The 18945-nt window shown below is 38.2% G+C and overlaps 1 protein-coding gene across 5 annotated transcripts in view; it reads left to right on the plus strand.

The window, feature by feature from the left end:
* Positions 1-18945, plus strand: part of TENM1 (teneurin transmembrane protein 1) — a 662362-nt gene that overhangs the window by 583922 nt on the left and 59495 nt on the right. For all 5 annotated transcript variants that reach the window (XM_069868106.1, XM_069868109.1, XM_069868108.1 and 2 more), the window contains 6 exons: positions 2150-2269; positions 4019-4280; positions 6913-7180; positions 12721-12864; positions 17481-17730; positions 18616-18636. In XM_069868106.1, coding sequence (XP_069724207.1) covers positions 2150-2269; positions 4019-4280; positions 6913-7180; positions 12721-12864; positions 17481-17730; positions 18616-18636 — 1065 coding nt within the window. The remainder of the gene's footprint in view (positions 1-2149; positions 2270-4018; positions 4281-6912; positions 7181-12720; positions 12865-17480; positions 17731-18615; positions 18637-18945) is intronic.

Genomic DNA, 18945 nt, shown 5'->3' on the forward strand with positions numbered 1-18945 from the left:
TGTAAATGTATGGACTACACTACTAAAGGGATTAGAAAAGGAAAGGCAGGTCTATTGACGTTAGAAATATGAGAAAACAAGAGAAACTGGCATTTTCTGCTCTAACAAATCAAAGAGTAATTGAACCCGGCTATTCTGTTCGGTGAGTCTGTTGAGACACACAAGAGCTTGATTGCCTTCAGTGCAGCAGCAGGTTTTGCCCACAGATAGGGTCACAACCAATGTAGTTAATATATAAAACAAAAAGGTGGTAAAGTAGAACTCCATTTTGCATATTGGCAGTAATTCAGCCTCTCCCATTCCTCGGGAATTTATCAATATCTTTGCTGAAAATTGGTGCTTTCTGTGTTCTGAGAGCATGGAATTCATATTAAAAACCATAGTGAATTATATACTCACAAAGGGGTTAATTTCTACCAGTTGCATTTTCTCAGGTCATAGTCAGCTGGCTTTGATGATATCATTGTGATAAATGAGTGTCCTGTCGAATGGCTTTGGAGAATGGCACCTTATGAAACAAGTCAGAAATTTCAGAAATTTATAGTGTCCGGTTTGTGCATATGATTTCATTGGATCATAATTAATTAAATCACTCAAGGGATATTTTTTAAGTTCATATATAGACTCCTAAATAACTTTCATCATAGGAGCTGTTAAGTTTTTCCTTTAGGTTACATATTCACTGAGCAAAGGTAGGATGTACCTTTTGAGGTCTACCATGAACTTTCAAACTGAGAGAGAAACAAATATGTCTAAATTTATGCTTACTGCTTATATCAAGTAATTAGCAGTGGTTACTTTTGTATGTATTCTATTGAGTTTGACCTAAAATGTCTTAACATTATCAAAAGACTCTTGCGTACACACTTCACTTCGTTATGTGGAACCACAATTCCAGGAAATATGTGCAATTGTATCATTAGATCCCAAGACCTGGATCCATTCATCTGGTGGAAATACGCTAATTTAGCATACCTGACAGCACAAGACAAAATACTGTAAGGTGTTGCAGTGGAATGTACCTCTGTAAGCCCTTAGAAAATCCAGCTAGGTCCTAATCTGCACCATAAGGGTATTTTGCATATTATTCCTCATCCTTGATGAGACTTGTTTCCTTTCCATTGCAGTCTTCAAATACATAATAAAGTAAAGCTGAGAAAAAGAGAGTGATTTCTTTACCATTTCTGTTTCTAGGGTGAAAGTAATGGTCTTAAAGGGCAGCAGTGGAGATTCAAATTAGACAGTAGGAAAAATTTGCCATGAGTAAAGCCCTTCTAAAGAAGAGTTGGAATGGGTTATTTGGTGAGGTTATGGAGTTAGACAAGCGTCTGTCTGGAGTAATGTAGGTATAGTTGATCTTACCTGAGGCAAAGGAATGGATAAGGTAAAGTCTTGTATTTCCTTTCAGCTCTCATTTTCTATGATTCTGTGATCCTGTTAGCCTCTGATTAGACCCACTTAGTAGTGAGTTCACTTTCCTGTCCGTTGACTTCGATGCATTCTGTGTGCTGCCTTATTCCAACCTCTTTACTCGAATGGGAGGATTTTCATGCTGGAAAGTGGGTACCAACACATCCCAGAGGGAATTTAAAAGGGCAAAACATGTGACAGGGGATTGAGAAAAAGGTATGTTACACTTGATTAGGCATTCTCTGAATTTACCTATATAACTTTCTGAAGTGCAGTGAAGACCACGCGTCTCTCTGCTGCCTTATCATATTAGTTCAGCTTTTTTCTAATAGACAGTGATGCCCTATTCTTAGCAGCAGAGAATGAGGTTTCGTTCTCCCCTTTCACAAATCATCACCCCCTAGAGCTGCAGCAAGCTAAATCACACTATCAGTGAAACGTTTGCTGTGCTATTCAGTGGCAGAACAAATGATATCCTGAAATATAGCCGGAAATGGAAATATATTCTCAATACAACAGCAATTCCTGCAAGAGTGTATGTGTGTCATCTTCATGAGATAATGGTTTTTCAAATTAATCTTTTGGACTTGTTTGAATTTTCCTTCAAAATCAACAGTCATAATGATATCAGAGTAGTTCTGTCTGTCTGGGACAGAATTATAGCACAGTTTCTGAAGTCAGTGCCCTTCTCACCCTCCTGATGTGTCTAACATGCTGCCTTCTACTCCTTTTGTTACAGGCGGGCTTGTGTCATTCGAGGCCAGGTGGCAGCAATAGATGGAACGCCTTTGGTTGGAGTGAATGTCAGTTTTCTGCACCACAATGAGTATGGATACACCATCAGTCGACAAGATGGAAGGTCAGACTTTCATGTATGGTGTTTGGCTGGTTTAGATTTGCACAGTTAGGGCTGTATATGATCTTCTATTTATGTACAAAATGTGCATAGATGTCACTGTTCATAGTGTAGATCAAGGATAGCATCTGGTCCTCTGTTCTGGGAGTACCTTTAATTAGAGCTCTCTGTGATAAAGGGACCAAATAAGAAAGAGAAAAAAAAAACTCCACAGCAACAAGGTGACAGTGGCATTCAAACACCTGGAGTCAAAACTTTACTGCTGTAACAGTACCTTCTCAACATTTGAATATTTTCACTAGACAGGTTTTTTAGAGAATTTCCTGTCTTTCCTTTTCTTTTTTCTGTTGTTAACTGTGAGTCTCCCAGGTGGTTTATTCAGGCATCAATTAAGTTAACTCCTTTAGCTGATCACCAGAGCCACACAAGTAAAAGTGAGGACAGGCTCTTTCCTGAGCCAAAATGGTTAAATTGTTTTTCCACAGCCAGCCCTGAACAATGCAGCCTTCCCTCTCTTCCCCAGCCTTGTACGGCTGAGTTCAGTTCTTGAAGAGAGAAGAAGTTCCTCTACATTCCACTCTAGGGTAGGGCATCTATTTGCAATTTGCTCATTAACTTGAAATAAAGTGCTAAGGGCAGTTTAAGGACTTCATCTTCCTTGGTTAGTTGTGAATGGCAAAAAATCAGAAACTGCTTTCCAACTGGGAAAAAGTGTAATTGGTCACTGCTTCCACAATTTTTTTTTTTATTTGGCTTTATCAATTTATAAAAGTAAGGAGCATGCATATTTATTTTACTTCAGTTATTGACTTTCAAATCGCACTACTGAAAGTTAGTAATTATCATTTCCTCTCAACACTACCCAGGATAAAGTTGTTGCATTAAAATATGCTACCTGTATTTCGCTGTGACTGTAATCGGTGTCATTTGGGAAATGTGATGAGATATGCATAATTAAGTCTGACTTCTTATCACAGTTTGTTACCATCAAAAGCCTCCATAATAGATGCATTCAATAATACAGAGGGTGAAGTGTCTATTTACATATTACCTTATGTTGCCTGACTGTGGATGTCAGAAACTCAGAAAATTGAGACTATATTGTGCCTTCTATGTCCCACTGCTTTGCAGCCCAGATATGCCAAAGGTTCTTCACAATAGCTCTCAAGAGGATCACCTGCCTTATGTACAAGAGCTGATTCAGTTCTCAGTGCAATTAATCTGCATCTTTCCAAAAAATTTCATATACCTCACAGGGGGGTCTCCTGCTCAGTGTACTCAACCTTTTCCTCCTGCTACTTTTAGAAGAAGGGAAAAGGATATGTTAATAGAGAAAAGGACTAACAGACTTAAAGTCTTCTTATTCTGCATGCTGTACCTGCATAGATTATGAGTAGCATCCCTTTTCTGGGCTAGGAATTGCTTTTCGTATAAGCCAAAGTAAGGGAGTCCACGCTCTTGTTACAGATGACTCATTAGTATTGATTCTAGTTGGTAAATAGCGGGGAGATAGGTCAAATAACAGCGAAGCACTGTACCTTGCTATTGATGCTTACAGGGAGAAAGCACAGAGAGGTAAAGCTTCTTCATGCACACTAAAGTAGTGCCAGGAAGGCTTGCTTGAATGATTTCACATAGTGCATTAAGGGGTGTAATGAGCATCATTACACAACATTGTTTGTGATGCATTTAAAGTTGTGGCAATACTATGATAAAAAAATAAGAAACAAAGCATTTTGTTTTCTCTTCCAGTTTTGACCTTGTGGCTGTGGGAGGCATCTCTGTCACTTTGGTTTTTGACAGATCTCCTTTTATATCTGAAAAACGGACACTTTGGTTGCCTTGGAATAGATTTATCATCATAGACAAAGTCGTAATGCAAAGAACAGAGTCAGACACACCATCTTGTGACATCAGTAGCTTTATCAGCCCAAATCCGATTGTACTCCCTTCACCCTTGACAGCATTTGGAGGGTCCTGTCCTGAAAGAGGAACCGTTATTCCAGAGCTACAGGTAATAAAAGAACTTTCAAATTAACAATTTGTTCAGTTGCATAACGAGTTCTAGACAATTTTAGGAGATGATACCAAATAGAGAACAGTTAACTACCATGTTATTCACTCTTCAGAGTGACAATCCGTATCTCTTTAGTACTGTTTCACGGGATGCTTTTCTCTTTTCCTCCTTTTTTATTTTCTGATAATATTTCAATGTATTTAATTTCTTACCTACAAGTAGAATAAAGTGAGGAGTCCTAACATGATTTATTATTGAAATTCTGGTTTAGTTATAGTGATGCACAAAACCACTCCGAGGTTACGGATACACAACTTCCCCATACATCAACGTGAAACAGAACCCAAGGTGCTATAAAGACTCCTAGGACATTTCATCCATTCACATCTTCTATTTCTTTATAGTAGTATCTCCAGCTATGTTTTAGCTTCTTGGGTTTTATTACTCTTTTTCTGAGGTAGGGCATTTTTAACATCATCTTTAGGACTTTTTTTATTTAAATGTCTTTTTTCTTGGCACTCCCTTAAGTGTTTCAAACCAATTGCTCATTAACCTTTAACCATTCTTTTATTTGGGACTTAAAGGATTATATGGGTCAAACACCCAACAAAATACAACCACACAGGTTTCAGATCACGTCAACTCCCATAATTTTTAGTTTGTTGTTCAAGCATAAGGCCTCTTTTGGGTTCCCTTTAAATTTCAGTGAGTGAGTCTGGAAGATATTTTGGAGGCTACCTGTAGACAGGAATATTTCCAGTCTTTTCTCTTCTTCTCTTAGAAGTGTGGCTTCTGATTAAGGGATTTTAATCTGCATGTAAGAGACCTCTGATTGAACTCAATTATGTCTAGATGTCTCCATAACTATTAAAAACATTATCACATTTGATGGCTATAGTGTTGTTTCACAGAAAGTATTAAAGTGCAACTAATGAACGTAAATTAAGAATAACTGATGCACACTAGCAGGAAAAAACTGGGTCACATTACTCCATGTGAGGTATTCCTGTGTCGTCTTATAACAGCAAGGTACCCAAAGACACAGTCTACTCAGAGAGAAACTGCCTCCAGTCCTTTTTTTTGTCACTGCAGGTCCTTAGAGTGTTAAGTTTCATTGTACAGTAGTGAGAAATGAACAAAGAGTAACCCAGAATAATAGGAGAAGAAGATATATTAGCAAGTATTAATGCATGAATATTTCTTCCTGCTTTTCTATTAAAAAAATGAGAAGAGATGTCAGATGTATGACAGAGGGGGCAGCTGGGATGTCAGCAGGAAAGAAGGGGAACGCTGCAAATCAGGAACAGTAAAGCGAGCAGGATTTCCCTGGCAACACTACATTTTATATGTCAAAACGACAAGTGCTGGCAGGCCTCCAGCTCTGCTGCAGCAATACTATGACAGGGATGCTGTTGCAATTTGTAAATAAAAATGTTTTGAAAGTGAAGTAATCTATTGTTAAACAAAAAAAAAAAAAAAAGAAAAACTGGGGAATATAAACAAAATGGTTCGTATTTTTCAAGCATGACAAATTTAACATTGAGACAGATTGGCTTGTTATTACGGAAATACACTAAAATTGTTAACCTTATTAAACACAGTCTAGTTTTAATGGCTTTTGAGTGACTGTGGTGGCATCCTCCAAGAAGCTGCTTTCTTCTCTTGCCTGCTCTTCCTCACAGTCTATCCCAGAAGAGCTCCTTTCTCTCAGGAGATCACAAGAGCTAAATCCGTTTTTGTAGCTCCAAGGCCCACATCATTCAAAAGGTCAAGGCCAAGTTTCATTTTTTCCTTCACAAGCTAACAGCCTTTGCAGTCCTTCTAGTTGCTGAGAGCTTATCTTCATTGCAGCCACGAACTGATACTACCCTGCAGTGGGCATATCCAAGACAGCTTTAATCCAAGGGATTCAGGCAGCGGCACTGACAGCAATGCCATGGGATATGAACCCTGTTGCACTCCCTGGGGACTAACCTGTTAGCTAGGTGACCGTGACGCCCAGACTGTTTTATCTTCACTGCTATGTGTCCCCAGTTAGCTTGTTATGTTCCTTATGCTGCTCCTGCATACGCTGTGCCCCTTCCTGCTGGAGCTCAGCCTTTCTGCAAGCACTTTTGCACAGAAGAAGGTTTAGCAGGAAGATTTGTTTTCTTTTTTAGCTCTCACCAAGTTAGAGTTATTATCTGCAGGATAATATCTTCAGATCATAATGGAGTACCTGAAGTGCGTACGGATTTTTTAGAAGTTTTTAACTATATTCTGGTTAAGAAAACTTATCAAGTAAACCAAATAATAAAGCCAACGTAAAGTTGTAGAGCTTATATGTAAGAACATGTCCACAGAGATAGTATTTGCTCCTCAGTAGACAAGATTAAAGCATTGGAGAAAGAGGCTCTTTATCAAAATAGACGAACCGCCATCCAGTAAGTTGACCAAGCAGTTTCCTGTGTTGGACATTTTGCAGTATGCCTGGCTGCTGCATTGCTGAAATAAACACAGAAGACGTCAGTGTTCTAAGTGGAATTGTTGTGCACATCATGATTGTGAAACATAAAATAAGCACCTGCTGCTGTTATTATAATTTTGCATTTTTCTTGGCTACAGATATAATTATGTGTTCTTTTCCAAGGTGGTTCAAGAGGAAATCCCAATTCCTTCAAGTTTTGTGAAGCTGAGTTATCTCAGTAGCCGAACTCCTGGGTATAAAACTTTGCTGCGCATTATTTTGACACACACAACCATTCCTTCTGGAATGACAAAAGTCCATCTGATAGTTGCTGTTGAAGGACGTTTGCTTCAAAAATGGTTTCCTGCTGCAGCCAATTTGGTGTACACATTTGCCTGGAATAAGACAGATATATACGGACAGAAGGTTTCTGGTCTGGCTGAGGCAATGGGTATGTAGAATCACCTTGATGTAAGCAGAAGTGCTCACGCACATCAAGCCAGGAAAATATGGCTTATAAATTTTGTTACTGCACTTACATTCTTTTAAATCAAATGCCTCTTCAGCTAAAGTGACTGGTATGATTTCCTAAGAACATTTATTTTCTTGTTCTTCCAATGTCATCTTTCTAATGTAATCAATTTGAAAATCCCCTTTTCCCTTGGAGAATGGTTATGTACTAATGGCATTATATTCAGCTGTCTTTGTTTTTGAATGTTACTTTGAATATGACCTTTGGTGTGTCATTGTTTCTGTCATTTTTTGGCTGTGACATTTAAAATGTCATTTCCACTTAAGGTTCACAAAATTCTAACTTTTAGGCATCCTTTCTTACTACATTTCACATCCCCAACAGTTAAAACTTCTTGATTTGTGGTTTAAAGATGTTTATGTGAAAATCATGTTTCACAGGCATTCTTTACCAAGTGTCATAAGCAACGATGCTGAGAATAGCTACAGAAGTGCTGCCTGTGCACATACATTTTATTTAGCTGGACTTTATTTTGATTAATTTCATTATTTGTTTTTTAAAAGGCTTACTATTTTTTAAATTGAATTTGGGGTTATGTTCCTTAATGGACTAATCTTATAGATATTTTCCATGAAGATTATTTACCTTACCAGCGAAGCTTAGTATTGTGAATAAGCCCTATTCACTTCCTTAGCAGTTTTGCTTTGCTTTTTAAGTCAGAGGAGCTGTAGCAGGCTATAAAACGAGAATAGCAAGGGCCACATGGAGCCATCTGCCCTTGCGAGGAATACGCCTCATTCTGTACGTGAAAATGCTGTTCTGAGGGGTAGCCAGAAGCTCTCTTCAGAACCTGCTGTGTTGTCCATACAGGTAGTGTGCCTGCAAATTGACTCATGCAAAGCCAAAAGGTGCCATCCAGTCTACGCGTGCCCTGTAACTCCCAGGGCATCTAGTGTGTGACTGTGTTATCGTATGCTCCTAGCCAGGTAGTCCGTGGGGCAACTGTGTGGAGAGGTGGTGGGAGAAAGGAGGACTATAGCACTTGCCTAGTAATTTCTACCTAGAGAATACTGCAGACACAGCCACTGGTGTCCACAAGTAATTATAAGACCAAAATATGAAGTATGATTTAAATCATGCAACGCACATAGGAATGTATCAGAAAACAAGGAGTTTATTCTAGGGCTGTGGTCCCACAGTCTACTTCAACAGATACAACTGCAGGCTGCTGCCAGAAGGGACGTTCCCACATTCTCTCCTTACCCCTGGGCCACCACTCACACCCATTTGATCATTAAATGAGCCAGATCAGGAACGAATTCAGCTGAAAACCGAAGCGACTAGAAAATAAGTGATAAATTTTCAGCTTCATTAGTTTCCTGATCTGCTATGAGTGCTAGTGCAGAAGCCCAAGTCTCCTCATTGCAGCTGGAATTCACACATTACGTTGGCCTAAAGTGATCAACACACCAGCCTTAGTGCAAGGCGTCTTGAATTGCTGCCTCATCTTGTCTGCATCCTACCACATCTGGCACATCTGCAGAAGGCTGGCCAAGTTTTCAAAGGGTTAAGTACTGGCACTGACACCAGAGAGGGCTCTGAGCCTTCCCAGTGTGGTGCACAGTGGGGAGCAGGAGCGCCTGTTTCAGTCAGTCTCATGAAATCTCCTGGTTAGGGGGCACATCTAGCCCTGCCCATTGCAGGTGCAGATTCCTGCTACTGTTCTGCAGTGAGGGAACATATTAAGTGGGTTGTGGGATTCACTTGCGCAGCTCTTCGCAAATGCAGAAATGAAAACAAATTCCAGTGTGTCCTTTGGCACTCCTGTAGGGGATCAGGCAGGACCAGATGGGTCATGGGTGCAACTTGGGTCTTTCCGCAGCACAGCCACACGCGCCCCGTGTTCAGAGTCTGTCACTGCACAGTAACACTAACATGTTCAAGGGAGAACAGTTGAGTATGCCTGCTCCTTCTGCATCATTTAAGAGTCTTCTGATGCTCATGAAGTCCAGTACATATCTGGAATTTAAAACAATTTAAATCAAATGCATAACATCTTATGAAATGATACTGTAGTTACAGATTCCCAAATTAGAAGTAGATGAGCATAATAAGTTTAAATATGAATAAGGCTTATGCAATAGTGCTGGATAACAACACATAAATTATTTAATTGCTGCTTGTTTTTTTTTCTTTTATTTGAAGTTTAGTTTAATTATGCTTCTTGCAAAACAGAAACAAAAATCTTCATATTTTGAGTGCTTTGTTAGCATGCTTTGTTAGATTCCAATAAAACTTTATTTAATTTGACACACTGTAGTAGTCAGGGCCCTTTATATGAATCCATTATATGAATTTTTGTCAAAATAATTTCCTCTGCCAGTACATTACCAATATTTAATAATGCATTCTGTTCAGTTTTCAGTTTAATTAAATTAAATTGTAGCAGGTTGAAGTCCTGGAACTCAGGAATATAACCATCTGTCTTTGGTTTTATATGTACTATAAACATCTTTATTCTTCTTCAGGATTATTGACAGCAATGATCACATAACCAATTACAGAAAAGAAGACTTTCTGAGCATATTTCCACGCACAAGTAGTTGTGTTTAAATTTGTTGGAGAAGTGTTCAGTGGTGTCTGTCTAGTCCCCAAGTCCCTGACAAGAGGCCATTTTCTCAGAGTAACAGTTGATATGATGATAAAGTAGCATTCTTTGTTCTGAATGAAAAAAACATCATGTGGATGTTGACACACTAAACCTTGCTGGTAAAGTCTTTGTTACCTTGTAATTTAACATAGGAAAAGAAGGATTTCAGTAGAAATGTCAATAAATGTGCTTGTATAATTGACATACTCAGTCTTACTCTTGCAAACACTGGCACCCACACAGCAGCATCAAGTCATGTGCAAAGACTAACCCTTCTGGGTGTGAATATTAACCAGCTGTCAAGCAGAATAGTCAAACGTTTACACTGTTTATTACTCTACTTGTTACTTTGGTTGAGTTCATTATATTCATTGTTCAAAGAAGATGCTGAGAAGTAGAAATATTTCAGGAGAGGTTGAAGTAGAGGTTACTGTCCTGTTTAATTGTGTCCTTTATTTCTTACCTGTATTTTGGCAACAGACCTTAAACTGTGATACGCTGGCACTACTAACAAATTATTGTTCATCTTCTAAATAGTTGTATGAGAAGAATAGATTTTTGGTACAGATGATTTCAGTAAATCTTTTTAAATCCATTTTATGACTACAAAGAACTGTATTTGCTGGCTATTAGTGTCCAAAAATATAGTCACTACAATTCTCCTTCAGGCAGTGAAATCTCATCTCAGAAAAAGGGCCATAAATTAGTTTGACCAGAAAATAACACCCTGCAATGAGGGTAGAATGGCTGAGATTGTCAATTCACTTCCAAAATTACGTTTTGCAAAACCTGCCAGTAAGAAAACATTTTTAGAGTGGCACTGCAGTCACTTGGTTGACTTTACAATTCTTATGTTCACCTTAATTACTTTGCATGCAAAACAACTGATAGGAAATTGTTATCGATGGCACATCATTATCTCCACTTAAATGTTTCAGGAGATGCTAGTTTAGCATTCCTTTTTGGAAGATAGCCCTCTTGCATAAATATGCCTAAGTATACATAGAAACATGGTTGTAGACACCCATGAAGTGAGTGTATACCCACAGGTCCCTCACTGATGAGAAGGGAGAAAAAGGCAGCGATGCACAGTAACTATGAGAGCAAGGAACAGTGAACTTGGAAGAAGGGGGATGATAGCCTCTAGAGGGTATTTGGCAGCTCAGAAACTTCAGTTATAGGCAGGGAGTAGCAGGCGCTTTACAGCGTTAGCTACAGCCCTGGTAAATGTGCCACCGTGGATCCATTGGCACCGATTCTCAGATGCTTATGCCTCCCCTGACCCAAGTATCAGCATGGTACCTCACAGTCACCGCTGAACTGTCCTGTGGGCTTGTAACGGTTCACTGAGCAAGGCTGAGTGACTTTGTATAATAGGTCCTTGTATACGCATCTGACCCAGGATTGAACTTGTTAAGTGGATGAATGGAGTTAAGATGCTAACGTGTAGGTGGCAAGTGTGAGGTTGCTTGATAGGACAGATGTGCCCTTTTGTCTCCTCTCTGCATTAACACGTAGAAAATAGCGTGTCAGTTACTGAGCCTTGATGTCTCATCCACGCACGGGATGCGGCTGTTCTGGAAAAAGCTCCGTGCCCGCAGCTGGGCCCTCAGCCCAGGGAGTTACCCAGAAATATTGCTGATGTTAGTCACAAGAGCTCCTGTAACAGAAAAATTTGAAAGAGTGGCTGTTGGACCCTCAGACTGAAACCTGTAATGTTTGCGACATACAATATTTACAGTGCTTAAGGAGATGTGATTTTTACAAGACAGAGTTTAGCTGCACAAACAGGTTCTTTCTTCTAAAATGATGAAGCAGCTCTAAGTGAAGTTGCTGTAAGGAACAGCTTTCACTTTGCCATAAAACATTCATCTTACACAAATGCTCCCTACTGTAGCTGGTCAAAATATTTTGATTGCATCCAGTAATGGAATTTAGCTGGTATTAAAGCTATTTATGGTTCAGGTAAAACGTACCTAAAAGCTGCTACATACAAAAAAATGAGAAGAAAATATTGAAAATGTCAGAAAACTGTTTATTAAATTTTTTTTTAATTTTGTATCTTAAAATACTTGTAAAGACGTTTTTATTTTGGAAAGGCTGAACTATCTCAGTATTTCCTAGATAGATTTGGGGGGTTTGTGTCTTAAGTAACATTCTGCCTTTATGAATGGGTTGCACTGAAACCTAAAAAGATTAGCAGGAGGAGATAACTTGTAAAAGAAAAGGGTTTGTATATAAGAGATATCAAAATTCGATTCTGAAGGGGTTTTTTTGTTTTACTGAAGGACTAAAGGGAAGGGGTGTTTTGGTCAGTTTGAACACCCCTGAAAACCATCATCCTTAGGGAAATACAAGATTTTCAGTAGGTATTTTGGACAGTTGCAGAGGGGAGTTGTGTGATGTGCAGTCTTATTCAAATCAATGCTTAATTCTAGAAATTTTCAGCTTGGCAATCCATTTCTGCTTAACTACAGTTTTTACGATTAGCAAACAAATTAAAACTGTTTTGGTTTAAGGTGGATTTTTTTTCTGTCTAAGATGTTATTCAGTTAATTAGCAGAAATGCAATAAATAATCAAGTCAGGAGTCATTGGAAGAGATTTTTACTCTTAAGAAATCCATAACTGATACAACAGAAAAATTTCTGCTTTGAAACAGTATTAAGTATAGCTGTAATAACATACTAATCTCTTAAAACCCTTTTTTTAAAAACTGCCATTCAACAATAGCAATCAAGGAGAGGAAAATTAATGGCACCATTACTTGACTGTTGACTATCAAAACCTGGAATGATAGGAATGAAAAATTACCCAGCAGTTCACAGAGAAAAAGGTAGACTGATAGACATTTAATTATTTGTTTGCAGTGTCGGTGGGATATGAATATGAAACATGTCCTGATTTTGTTCTGTGGGAGAAGAGAACAGTAATCCTTCAAGGCTTTGAAATGGATGCTTCAAATCTGGGAGGCTGGTCTATAAACAAACACCATGTATTAAATCCACAAAGTGGTAAGTCCTTCCTGTATTAACTGGCCGCGTAAAAGAAGAATACAAATTTTAAAGGAATTAATTGTTCAGATTTTAAGCATTACACTTCCTAATGTGTAATCCTCTTTGAATGTGCACCCTCATTTATTGAGAACTGAACTGTAAATGCCAACTGAAAGGATATTTTTAATGTTCTGTCTTGCAGATATTTAATATCAGTAACTCTTGCGATCACTAACGCATTGTGGTCACTTGGATGGGAAACAGGCAAATTAATTTGGGTTCATTTTCACCCTCTCATTATACAAGTACCACATTTTAGGTCAATTTAGGGTATGTTATATTCTCAGATGAAGTGTCTACACACCTAATTTATCCTATTACTCACATCAGTTAGTAGCATTACAGCACCAGGGAGGCAAATACTGCTTGCAAACAAACCAGCTGAGTCCAAGGTGGCACTTCCAGAAGCACAACACCAGTCTGGCATGCAGAAGCTTTTGTGGCTACCCACTCTGTTGAGAAGCACAATAAGTTATTCTTCAGGGCAGGTCATTCAGTACCCCTTGGAGCATTAGAAAAACACTGTAAATGCTTTTGGTGTCATAACATTAACCCTGCACAGAGATTTTTGAAGGATGGAGACTGGAATCCATTTTCTGGTTGCTTTTGGTTTATTCCTGGAGGTTTTTCTTTTCCTCCCTTAACATCTACAATCAGGAACTAACGGGATTAAATTACTGAAAAAATGCTTGCAGATAAATTATGGTAACTAGAAAAATATGGGTTTGCCAATAAACATATCTCACTGTCCAGGGGAAGAGAAACTTGGGGTCAGATTTCTGCACTTATAAATCAGCAGAGTATTGGATTCAGTAAAGTTCTCTCAATTTCCTCCAGCTGAGAGTCTGTCCACTAAAATCTATTTCCATCTCCAAACTTCTGTTAATGAAGATTCATGCACAGATGTATGGCTGTCCGGTTTTTACAAGTTCTGTTGTTGAATGCACAGCTACAGTATAAATATTCCAAATACAAAAGGTCAGCTTTAGTTTGTAAATTATCTGGATTTCTGTTTTGATTTAAAATAGTTTGACATTTTAAACAGCAATTCTTTCATACCCTGTCTTATTGGTTTGTATAGATTGTCTCTTTTAAATGCCAGCTATTGACATTTAACACAAAGAGTAATCTGACCTCAGTCAGCTCAGCCCCCAACTGTGAGCCCCATAGTCTACTTCTTAGTGCCAATTTACCACTTGCATAGTTTAATTTCAAGATTAAATTGCTGGCAGTAACTCCAGTTTATATGACTGTCTGCTAACTGCAGCGGTTACTACCGCGATTCACCCCATAGGCACTAACATGTTCTGAGATTTTGTAAAGTCTACAATTGTAATCTGAACGGGGCTAAATCATTGCTTTCTTGAGCATGGAAACACGGTGACAAATTGCATTCTGGCCCTATCTCAGCTGTGTGGCTGAGAACACCAGAGAGCACTGACCTGCTAGCCACATGAAATCATGCAGGCTGTGCCTGCTACATGATAACAAGGATGGGGAATGCGCAGCTTCTTATACCTGCTCCTCTTCCTCTCCTGTTCCCAATGCGTTGGGCGTGATCAAGGCTGAAGCCAGAGGACAGGTGATAAACATCTATCCATTACTTACAGGGATACAATATGAGGAGGGGAGGGCGTAAGCAAGTCTGACTTGAAAATAGGTGTGTCTCTTCTGTTTTTATAGTTCACATGCAAGAGCATCTCCAGTGAGAATGTCAAAGCCCAGTGATGTTTCAGGTGTTCCTCGTGATTATGATGGACTTGGAGCATGCACACCTGGCTCAAGTGTAGAAACTAGAAAAGCAGCAAGGAACGGAAAAATAATGACTGTACTATAGTTAGTGCATACCTAGCAGAGCAGCCTATAGTCTCTTATTAAAGCAACAAAACCAAATAATGAACTGTGTTAACCAAAAGGATAAAAGTAGCAAGTGTGCCTCTGGTCTTAACTATAAACTAGTGAACTGCTCTTCTATTTCAGATATATAAAATGTACTTTAAATAAGAACAAGAATATGATTCAAACTTAGAGTTATAAATTTTAGATTTCTTTCCATGCCACCTTGAGCGAAATGAAAAGATTGAATAGCCTTCTCTAGTAATAGTATATTAAGATTTTTCACTTTCTCCTGTATGTATGAATAGCTGCTCTTTTTACAAGCATGAAATTTGCATCTGTTTCTGAAGCACTGTCACTGGTCTAACTACAGAAATATGACATAAATGTATTTCTAAAAAATTTCTATTGCAAGTTATAACTTTGTTTTCAAACTAAAATTCGGAGCACTCTGCTTGGTTAATTGATTAGTCCTGAATAGCTTTTAGCTAACTTCAACCTGGAAGCCTTGTCTTCCAGCTGGTCTGCTGCTGTGCACAATGTTCCTGCTCAGAGATAGGGTGGATATGCTTACCTCCCACCCCATAAAGACTATTCATCTTAGAGATGTAATGAAATAGATTAAGTACAGCAGGAAAGTTTTAAAAATAAATAGATGCAGCTTTATGGAATTGTACTTCATAGCACAGTCTAAGCTGTTGAGCTACAAGTATTGACATGTAGAAACCAGAGCAAGTGAAAACTGTGTTCTCCTGCCAAATGTAAGCTTCTTTAAAAAAAAAAAAAAAAAAGGAAAGACAAAGATGTCTGTTTCCAGCAGTGTAGATGGGAAATAGCATATAGTGCTCCATTGTGGCTGCCATTGGAAACATGAGCTTTTTGAATGTATATGGTTTAGCATCGATATAACTATGAGGTTAACAAGGGATCACATCCTGCTCCCAGCTGTACCGAACTGTTCCTTTCCCACGTTTTGCCCCCTCCAGTTTAGAGGTCTGATCACTTTCAGTTCATTACATGATTTGAGTTTAATGTTTTCTAACACAAAGGCTTTGGTCAGTTTGGAAGGTCTTCAGGGTATTTCTCATAATCAAGAAGTGAACGCATACCATAAATACTAGTTCCTGTATGGAGCCTTTTAAAGATACCTATATCTCATGAATAAAAATGAATGTGCTGTTAACCGATTTTTTTAGAGTATTCTTTGAATTAGATTTTTCTTCTGATGGGCAAGTGTATTGATTCCATTTTTATTTATCAGGGCAAAGGAGGAGTAATTTTACAGGGACTTTATGCTTTACGGTAATTTCAGCCCCAGTGCAATACAGCAGTGACTAAAATTAAAGCAGCAATTCAAAAGCCTGAAATTAGTCACATGCTTACATTTATTGACAGCAAAACATATTCTCCAGAGCCCTAATTATTTACTGGCATTTGCATGAGGCAGTCGAAATACTACATTGTTAATTTCAGACAAAAGACAGCATCTTCATCTACTGTTATTTTTATCCAGTGTGTAAGGGAGGATATTGCCAGTAATTTTATTGGCATATTTCCAAGATGCTTTTTATAAGCCAATGTTTAGACAAATACGTGTATTCTGTCCTCTGTTGTTCAGAAATATTTTTTTTAAATACAATTCCCTTCAAAATAGCTATGGCAGCACTCAGTAATTTCCAAAGAGAATTTTAGCTTCAGACATACCTGAAAGCTACAAAAGAATAGTTTAACAGAAATTGGTAGAAACGGTACATAAATACTTTTGGGATGAATCTCAACATATACTTCCCGTGTTATTTAGAATATGCTCATTCCCCAGTGTGAAAGTCCTCTAGAAAGGATATTTCTTTGTGTTTATTCCTCTAATTGTGCTGCTTTTCTGATGAAGTCCAAGGGAAATAAGAGATTTTGGACTGTGGTCTAAGATAATATCTATCCTCCATTCAGAAATAGCCAAAATATCACAATAACATGTCATTTTAAAGGTACTTCTCAACTATATTGCCACATTACCTAAAATAATCGCTACAGCTATTAGCTTGATAAAATATCCATTTGTACTGGTTCTGGTATCACCAACGTAGTAATTGGGAAGACTTTAAACAAGGTATGCTACAGACCAGTGCTAAAATACCAGCACATTGGAAGGTTGCTTTAAACTTTATAGCAGTATTTAATATAGTCTTGCTGATAGGAAATTCACTTGTGCCTCAGAATTACTCTTTGACTTAACCTGGCTTTGCTGCACTTGGCACCATTTTTATATACCATAAAGAACTTGCATTTAAATTTGAATACTGATTTTGTACTGCCACTCAGTGCTCTTTTTTGAAAAATGCATGGCAGCCCTGCTACTAATCTCCTTTAATTAAATATTCAAACTGCCTAAGAAATTCCTCTGCTACCTAATAAAAATTTATGAATAAAATGAATATTAAAGTAGCAATCCCTAAGAAATCAGATAGCACTGCAATTAACAGTCAATTTGTTAGCGCATTAACCAACCGTGAGTTCTCCTCATGATATAGGCTTTTAAAATAACCACTAACCACTAATCGACAAAATGGTGATGGTAAAGCGTGGGACTGAACAGAATTGGAAGTCTTTGAAAGATCCGATGGTTCTTGCTGTTTTGGTAATCTGATTTTCTAGACGACTGCATAATCACAATCTGTGGAATAGTTTCAATGCTACATACTTGCTTTTTTTTTAATCTCTGTTTTCGGCACCCCCCTCAGGAATTGTACACAAAGGAAATGGTGAAAACATGTTCATTTCCCAGCAGCCGCCAGTCATCTCAACCGTGATGGGCAATGGACACCAGAGAAGTGTCTCTTGCTCCAACTGCAACAGTCTCGCGCTCAACAGCAAACTCTTTGCCCCGGTTGCTCTTGCTTCTGGGCCTGATGGCAGTATGTATGTTGGTGACTTCAATTTTGTCAGACGGATCTTTCCCTCTGGAAATTCAATTGGGATATTAGAATTAAGGTAAAAAAATAACCGGCTTTCTCTGACTAGTGTTCAATCTCATGGTTGTGGTTTGCCTATACAAACTACAGTGAGCCTTTTGTTTCAGTTGTGACTTACAGCAGCCACCACATTTAGTTACCTTGTGAGCATCAGTCTCATGGACTGCCAACCAAACTCATCAGAAAACTTACATTTACTTTTAAGTCATCAGTTAAAAGGGGCATCTTAAGAGGCCTTTAGAGCGAGTTTTGCATAATGAATTTATACAAAGTGCAGAATTAATACAGCTACTTTTATTTCCTGTGAGATTTTTCATAAGTTTTCTCTAAAAGACGTAAAATATTCCATGTATTCCAAATCCATTTTTGAAGAAAACCCCACATTTCAATAGCAAGTATGTGCAATATGATGTCAGATCATAGCGTCATGGCTGAAGATAGCATATTTAATGCAATGAAATTGTACCTCATCTGTAACAGAGGATATGACGAGTTTAAGCAGACAAGAGCAAACCTGGCATTGCAGATGGACATGTCTCAGGCAGTGCCTGTGCCATCATTAATGACTCCCCTGTAATTATGACTCTAGCTTCTCATTCCCTTTCAGGGCCGGCTGGGGAGGCAGGAGAGAGTTCAGACACTGTTACTAAATTTCTCTTATTTAGCACCCATGAATCTCCAACTAGCTATCGTGTGCTGATAGTTCAGAATTAACTTGACAATATGCAGGCAGTGGAAAGGAAGCAGTTTGAGAGAAAGAAATAATACTGAGTAACAGGATAAACAACGTTTTGTTATATGGATACAGCTCTGTGAACTGTATAGCAGAGAATAGTGTTTTGTTGATGACTAACGTCTCTTGTCTTTTTCTTTTTTATAAACCTGAACCAATTTGTCTTACTAGGAATAGAGACACAAGACATAGGTAAGTAAAATACAGAAACAGTAATATGTGAACCACGTTCAAGGAAACAGTCTTACAAAAAGCCTTTAAGAAATCTGGATATAGAGAAACACTCTGAATTTAATAAATACAAATGTTAATCAAATTCACCTTTGTTTATAGTAAAGTAGGTTTGATTTGTTCCCTTTGAAGAAGTGAAGTCTCTCTCTAAAAATCATGTTGCTGCTCATCAAGTAGAGATGGAGAGGCTCAAATCCTAAAGCTGCGAATGCATTCCATAGCTGTTATATGCATTTCACGTAGTATTTGAATGATCATGGATATAGTCAA

This window comes from Phaenicophaeus curvirostris, chromosome 13 (genome assembly GCF_032191515.1).
Source record: "Phaenicophaeus curvirostris isolate KB17595 chromosome 13, BPBGC_Pcur_1.0, whole genome shotgun sequence".
Classification (NCBI taxonomy): domain Eukaryota; kingdom Metazoa; phylum Chordata; class Aves; order Cuculiformes; family Cuculidae; genus Phaenicophaeus; species Phaenicophaeus curvirostris.